The following is an 8113-nucleotide window of genomic DNA, read 5'->3' on the forward strand; positions in this document are numbered from 1 at the left end:
GCTGTCAAATTGACACAACGCTGAGTCACATGGGAAGGAGGAACCTCAATTGAGGAACTTTTTAGAACAGATTGGCCTGAGGCCATGTCTGTGAGGCATTTTCTTAATGCTAATTGCTGTAGAAGGGCCCAGTCCACTGTGGGTGATGCCATCCCTCGGCAGTGGGCCTGGGCTGTATCAGAACAGCAGCTGGGCAATCCACTTAGCGTAAGTCTTCCATAGTTTCTGCTTCAAGCTCCTGCCTTGTGTTCCTGCCTTGACTTCCCTCGATGATAGATTGTAACCTGTAAGACAAAATAAACCCTTTCCTCCCCAAGTTGTTTTTGATCAGAGTTTTTATCACAGCAACAGAAAACAGTAGGACAAGAAGCCAGCATTTTCTCACTGAGCCATCTCCCCAAACATTTATATTCTTTCTGGAAACTCCCATCTGTTCCTCTATCAGGCTCTTTGCTATCCCCCCCATCTCCTACATCAGCCATGATGAGTGTTCCAGTTCTTTATTAGGCAAAGGAACAGAGTTGTTTCTTAGTGTCTTCCCTAAGGTATGAGATTCAGAAGGCTGAGCCACCCAGACCCTGTGGGATGAGCTGCCTCTGGGGTCACTTGTACTTCTGCAGAAAATCACAGATCCTCTCCTTGATCATTGGATCCAACGTTGAACAGTCCCAATCTGGTAACTTCACCAGCCGGTCGTGGGCTTCCCAGAAGAGGCCAGAGCCGATGGCTAGCTCCACCCGCATGCGCCACTCAGCCAGCTTGGAGCTCATGAAGACATCGTGATTGCCCCCGATAGGCTATGGATAGACAAAAAGGGAAATGTGTCAGCATAGGGAGCAGCCCCACTTGGGTTTTCTAGAGCTTCAAGGGCTGTCTCTATCTGCCTCTGCAAAAAGGAGTCATCTGCTGACCTCTGGATGAGTCATCTGCTGGGCAAGGGGTCACAAGGGTTTGAGGTGGCTCCCACTTCTTCAGGGGTCTTGCCTTCTTCCAGGGAAGTCCCTTACTCCCAAAGAGGCAGAGATCAATTATTTCCCCCTCATTATTTCCCTCCTTCTGTGATCCTGCTGAAGGAGGAAGCCTAGCAGGAAGCCTGCCAAGCAGTTCAGCTGCCTGATTAAGAAATGTGCACCCGGTGCTGGAGGGATGACTCTGGTTAAGAGACCTACCAGGGTGCTCTTACAGAGGACCCCAGTTCAGTTCCCAGGACCCACACAGTGGCTCCCAGCTCTCCATAACTCCAGTTCCAGAGGATCTGACACCATTTTCTAGCCTCCATAGACACTGCATGCAAGGGAACACTTACATGTGTACATGCAGGCAAAACACTCATACACATGAAATAAAAATAAAATTTAAAAAGAGAAACGTGCACTGACAGTGCTCAGAGGCCCCAAGGGGAGTGAGGGCAATGAAGCACAAGAAACACGAAGGGTCAGAGCAGAGGGCTCGATACGTGGGACAGGCCAGAGGGTTTTCATGGTGCTGGTTGCACTGCACATGGCCAAGGACTAAAGTAGCTACTCTGCATACCGGCCAGAGACCATTCTAGACTGCTGAGACACTGACCAGTGAGCTGAAGATGTAGCTCAGTTGGTAGAGCGCTTAACTAGCATGCACAAAGCCCTGTGTTCACTCCTCAGCAGCATACAGCAGGCATCCGGTGCACACCTGTAATCCCAGCATTCGGGAGGTGAGCGCAAGAGGATAGAAAGTTCAAGATCATCCTCAGCTAAATAGCTAGTTTGAGCCCAGCCTGGGCTACATGAGATCCTGTCTTAAAAAAGAAAAAGAAAAAAGGGGGGCTAGAGGGATGGCCCAGCAGTTAAGAGCACTGATTGCTCTTGCAGAAGACCTGGGTTCAATTGCCAACACCCACATGGCAGCTAACAACTGTTTGTAACTCCAGTTCCAGGGAATCTAATGCCTTCTAACCTCTGCAGGCACTGCACGGCACGGGTTCACCTCCACACATGAAAGTAATACACTCATATACATAAAATAAAAATAAATAAAATTTGAAAGAAAAGAAAAAAGGGACACTGGTCTTTTGTGTTGAAACTGGCCATCCTACCCACACCAGCTACCTCAGAACTGGCCACTCACATAAACACATATAAAGGCTATAAAAAGTCAGCAACCAGGTGTGCCTCCACTGCACAGTGGACACCATTCAGGTCCAGAGTCAGGAGAACTGTCCTATACTACTATATCTGGAGCTCTGGAAAAGAGGCAGGCCAGAAGGCTCACCAGAAGCCCCTGAACATTCCCTGGAGAGCCCAGTGGGAGGAGGCGGCATCTGGGAGCTCAGCAGGTGTACCATGAAGTACCAACCTCTTCTTTCTCTGCATCCTTGCCTCACCCTCTAGCTCCTCTGTGCACCCTGGAACCCTTGCCAAGTTCCATGATCATGATTCTTCTCGATTCAAAACTGTGCTTCCTTCCTGTTGCTCCAGGTGGGCTGAGGCAGCCAGACCTGTCTCCCCCAACCCTCGGGGTGGTCCTGCCTGCCTTGCCTAGTCTATGCCCCAGATATGGGCTCCCTCGTCACAGAAACATCCTACCTCTGCCCAGGCGTGCTGCCCCCTCTACTCCACACCTGCATCATCTCCACCAGGGCCACCAAGTCAGCCAGTGAGATGTGGTCTCCGGTGATGAACATCTTGTCTTCCAGAAACTTCTCCTCAAATTGCTGCAGGTTTTTCTTCGCCTCTTCTAGGACCTGGTCTGTCTTCTCAGGAGGGACCTCCTCACCGGTGATCATTGGGATTAGCAACTGGTGGGGTCGGGAAGAGGAGGGAAATAGAGGCAGCACCCCAGTCCCACCTCCACCCAAGGCGTCTGTATCCTGGTCTGTTCAAGAGAGCTTGGCCAGCACCGTAGATGTAGTATTACTCTTTCGGCAATTCCAATGGTAGAAGTTGCCAAGGACCGTGTCAGAAGGATTTTGAGACCTCAGTAAGAACACATCCTGTGGTTTGAGTATGTCTCGTCTCATTAAAGGTTCATGTGTTGGAAGCTTGGTTCGCCATGTGGTGATACTCGGGGGCTAGAATCTTTACAACATGAGTCTAATAGGTCACTGGGGCACTGCCTGCAGAAGGGATCAAGCTAGTTTTTGTTAGACATGGAGTTAGTCTTAGAGGAGCAAGTTGCTATGAAAGAGCAAGCCTGGGGACTCCCTGCTCTGGCCTCCTGTCTGACCAAGCAATTCTTCTTGCATTTGCTCCTACGGTAATGGCATCTGTTCTGAGGCCCTCTCCAGAGCTGATGCTGCGCTTTTTAGACTCCTGTTTCCAAAACTATGAGCTAAATAAACTTCTCTTCTTCATAAGTTAGCCTCAGGTATTTCATTGGCGCGATATTGAAAATGAGTTAAAACACAGACATAGAATTACAAATAGGGACATGTGTGCTGGGTATTTGTCATCTCTAAATTTGCTGATCTCTGTGAATCCTTTGATTCTGATATTCTCTAGTTCAGAATGAAATTTCTGGAGTCCAATCTTGGTTCGAGTCATATCAGCTCTTCTTGGGTGCCTGTTCGCTTGTCATAATAGTCTCCTACCTAACAGTTTATTTTACACTTCCAGTAGCTCTATAAGGCAATGGAAGAGGGAGCAGGGGGGAATGAGGCTGAGAGAGAGAGAGAGAGAGAGAGAGAGAGAGAGAGAGAGAGAGAGAGAGAGAGAGAGAGAGAGAGAGAGAGAGAGAGAGACAGAGAGAGAGAGAGAGACAGAGACAGAGAGACAGAGAGAGAGACAGAGACAGAGAGAGACAGAGAGAGACAGAGAGACAGAGACAGAAAGAGAGAGACAGAGAGAGAGACAGAGACACAGAGCGAGAGACAGAGAGAGACAGAGAGAGAGGTGCTAAGTTCCCAGTGGGCAGTAAGCGGGACCCGGACTGGACCCCGGGCTTTCTAACGGCTGTGTTCTCCTGCCCTGAGCCCCAGACATGGCACTGCTCACCTTGATCCAGAGTATCTTGCTCATGGGCAGCTGAATGGCGGTGTGCTGCCAGGCCATGAACTCATCCACACGGGCGCGCCTGTGCAGGTCTGGCGGGTACCAGTGGGAAGGCGCGCTGTACTTGCGGCACAGGTAGAAGAGGATGGCCACACTACAGAAAGGGCAAGTCAGGGCTCTGCTCTTACCTTTTAAAGGCATTGACGCTCACCACCCCGACACGGCCTGGGCTGAGCTGCTGGGGCCTCTAGCCACAGGCAGGCCCTAGCTGCTGAAATTCTTCCAAGGGTAGGAGGAAGAGCCCAAAAGGTCTTTGGAAAGCCTTCCCTTAAGTTATCCTGCCAGGTCAATAATCAGCAAACACAGGGAGGGAGGCCTGAAGGGTCAGCAGGAGTTGGTGGCTGCACCCAGACAGGCAGCAGCATGTGTGGAGATCCCCGTGAGGAATGAGGTGAATCTGGACTGTGGTGGCAGGTGGGGGTGACTGCAGAGAGGATGGGGTGACCAGAGTGGGAGGAGACAGTCAAGGATGCTGTGTAGATCAGTATGGAAGACCTTAGAGGTACGGGGAAGAGTTTGTGCTTAATGTTTAAGATTCTGAGGAATGACAGGATTCATCCCTGCAGATGAAAGAGGAAGGTTCAAGCCCAGAGAAGTCAAGATGGTGGCTTTAGCAATAACCAAGGAAAGGGTATTGTTCTCTCAGGATGGGGTATGGGAGAGGATGTGGGGATCAAAGGCCTCCGGGTACAGGGAAGGGGGTCAGATCGAAGACATGCTTTGGTGGGAGGGATAGCCCAGGCTGCTGTTGGAAACGCCGTAGGACAGAAGACCCTGTGTTCAGTAGCCCAGCCATTGGCATGCAGAGATAGAGGTCAACAGAAACGAAACTGCAAAGTGATAGGGGGCAAGAGGCTTCGAATGCCCCCACTAAAACTCTGACAGTGAATCCCCATTGTGAGGCTTCATGAGGTGGGACTGCTAAGGGTGATAGGGTCATGAGAACAGATTGACCCATGTGTGGATAAAACGATTCATACGTTACCTAGTTATCACAGGGGTGGCTTTGTTGTAAAACCACGGTCTCTCTGACTCACTCGCTCTATCCCATGATGCTCTGTGCCCTGCCATGACCCAGAGGGAGGGCCCTTTCCAGCTGCTAAATGGGTGCCAGCTCCAGTCCTGGACTTTCTAGCCTCCAGAACCTTGAGCTTTCAATCTCTGATCTTTATAATTTATTTAAAGATTTGTCCATTTTTATTTTATACGAGCAAGTGCCTGCATACATGTATGTGCACCACATGTGTGTCTCATGCCTGTGGAGGCCAGAAGAGAGTGTCAGGTCTCCTGGAACTGGAGTTACAAGTGGCTGCAGTAAGTGTCCTTAACGGCTGAGCATTCAGTGACTAAGACAAGGAGACACAGGAAGAAAGATGTGAGAGACGGTGCAAGCAGCTGCAATACTCACAGGTGTTTGGGACCCTGATTCAAACAAAGTGCCAAGAAAATACCCATGAGGTGATTAGAGACTTTTGAAGATGAGCTAGCTATTGGATGGAATCTGAAAATGTTATTGGCTGTCACAATAGTATTGGGTGATTTATCTTTTTTAAAAATATTTTATTATTTTTATTTTATGTGTATGAGTGTATTGCCTGCATGTACGTAAGTGCACCCGTGTCATGCGGTGCTCGTGGAGGACAGAAGAGGCCGTTGGCTCCCCTGGAACTGGAGTTACGGACAGTTGTTAGCTGCCATGTGAGTGCTGGGATTCGAACCTGGGTCTTCTGCGAGAACAACCAAAGTTCTTAACCAATGAGCCTTCTCTCCAGCCCCATGATATATCTTTCAGAGAGTCTTTGTTAGTGGTGTATTCCTAAACATTAACAGGTGACGTGATGGGCTGTGGCTTCAGGCCTAGAGGATGAGGGCTGGAGACTTCCGGCTTCTGAGAGCCACAGGGCCGCCTTGGTCCAGGGGAAAGGAGTTACAGGGCTGGGGTGGGAGGATCTAGCTGGAAGAGGAACACAGTGGGGTGCAAACAGTGCAGCTAGCTGAACAGATGAACACATCGGAACAGCTGTCGAAGCTGGGAGATGGACGCGTGGGGTTCATTAAATTCTTTTTTATATTTCTTCTCCATCAGTGCATATGTGAAATTTTCCATGGTTTTAAAAAGTAAATAATTAAACACTAGCCAGTCCGGTCCCACTGAATAAATAAATAAACACTGGCCAGTCTGTTCCCACTGAGTAACTAAAGAAACACTGATCAGTCCATTCCCACCCCGAGTCTCCCAGGAGGAGCAGAGGTTGATGGCAGTAGGGCCTTTACCTTTCAGATAAGATGAACTTTCCATCTCTGAGGCTGGGAAGCTTCCTCAGGGGGTTGATCTTGATGTATTCCTTGCTATGGTGGTGACCTGAGAGGGACAGGGAGGGTCTGGGGTTTTGGGGACCCCAGGAAAAAGAGAACTGGGGCTCCTAGAAACAAAAGTGCCTTCCTCTGTTTCACCCAGAAAGAGATTCTCCCACCCCAGTCCCTGGAACTCCTTTCCCCAGGACCAAGGCATCCCTGTGACTCTCAGAACCTGGAAGTCTCCAGCCCTCATCCTCCAGGCCTGAAGCCACAGCCTGTGAATCAACCTCAGCCCTAGGGGCCTGGATGCCCACTTCACTCATCACTCTGCCCCCCACTTTAAGGAGATTGGGAAGCTGAAGCAAGAGCCCAGAACATAGCTTGGAAGTCAAAGGGGAGACTGTAAGTGACCTGAGTCCCTTGCTGTCTACAGAGAGCTCCAGAGTGGCAGGAGTTCTAACTCTTCCTGATCAACTCTTCTGAGTGGAAACACTTCTGGGGACTCCACCACACCTGAATAGTTATGGCTCCCACTTCTCCTCTACAGTCTAGAGGCCTCTGTCTCTGCCAGATGAGCTTATAGAGACTCTTTTGTGGCTTGGACCCTCACATGGGGAATGGGGTCCCTGAGACCTTCCACACTGTTGCTTTTTGTGTCCCTTTTTCCTTCTTTCTTTTCCTCCTTCTCCTCTTCCTTCCTCTTTCTCTCTCTGTGTATATGTGGTCGGGATCTCACCTAGAGCCTTGCTCATGGCACGGCTAAGCAAGTGCTCTCTTATTGAGCTGTGCCTCTAGGCCCTAGAGAAAGTTTGAACACTGGAGGAAGTGGGTACAGACTAGGGAGGGTGGGTACAGACTGGGAAGTGGGTACAGACTGAGGAGGGTCGGTACAGACTGGGGAGAGTGGGTACAGACTGGGAAGGGGGGTATAGACTGAGGAGCGTGTTAAAGACTGGGGAAGGTGGGTATAGACTGGGCTGGGAGGGTACTGACTGGGGAGGGTGAGCACAGAGTGAATAACATCTGCCCTCTCACATGGGGGCAGGGCTGTGACCATCACCAACCTGGTTGGTAGGTACCACGGATAATAGGATACATGACTCCCGAAGGTAATGGCCAACGCCCTGACTGAGAGCCTGAGAATCCTCTGGTACCCCTCGTCCCCCTTTACCCACTAAGATCCTGTGGGCCCCAATGGGGGGATTGACTGTCGTTCGTGGCCACTGGCTAAGCCTAGATAGGGACATGGCTCGAAGTACCTTGACATCTCTGTCGCCTGTGTTTCCTGAAGACCTTTGTGAGGTTACCTTGGTCTCTTTCTCTGAGCCTCAGAATCCCCTTAGCTGTGTGCCCTGGCAACACCACAGGACCAGCCTTCCTGGGCAGCAGTGGAGACTGACTGACCTTTCAGGAGATCGACGAATTGGAAGTCAAAAGGGATGCCATTCTTCCTGGCGAAGATGTAGACAGCACGGCATGGTGCTGACAATAGGTCCATGTAGAGCTCTAGGCCCATGGCTGAGATGCTTGCTGGGCCCCACAGCCGTGGTGGGCCAGCTACAGACCTGAACCTGTGTCCAGCACAAGCACCTGGCTCTGGGCCCTGTCCAACCTGAACTTAGCACCTCGAATTCTGGAACTTCTTATTTCCCTCAGTGTTCTCATGAGGCCAAGAAGCCTGGAATTCTCACAACAGCAAGAATTCTGAGGAGACCTAGCACAGTGAGGGGCCCCGAAAGGGCTGTGTGTGTGTGTGTGTGTGTGTGTGTGTGTGTGTGTGTGTGTGT

The 8113-nt window shown here is 50.5% G+C and overlaps 1 protein-coding gene across 1 annotated transcript; it reads right to left on the reverse strand.

Annotated features, from left to right (window-relative positions):
• Positions 1-602: 602 nt before the first annotated feature.
• Positions 603-7842, reverse strand: LOC103734295 (glutathione S-transferase theta-4). Its single transcript, XM_008833176.1, has 5 exons — positions 7731-7842; positions 6303-6390; positions 3972-4122; positions 2600-2776; positions 603-797 (listed from the first exon to the last, which is right to left on the reverse strand). Exons 1-5 carry the CDS (start codon positions 7840-7842, stop codon positions 603-605), a joined length of 723 nt encoding a protein of 240 aa, XP_008831398.1.
• Positions 7843-8113: the final 271 nt, after the last annotated feature.

The sequence above is a fragment of the Nannospalax galili genome, unplaced genomic scaffold (genome assembly GCF_000622305.1).
Source record: "Nannospalax galili isolate Female #2095 unplaced genomic scaffold, S.galili_v1.0 scaffold5757, whole genome shotgun sequence".
NCBI lineage: Eukaryota > Metazoa > Chordata > Mammalia > Rodentia > Spalacidae > Nannospalax > Nannospalax galili.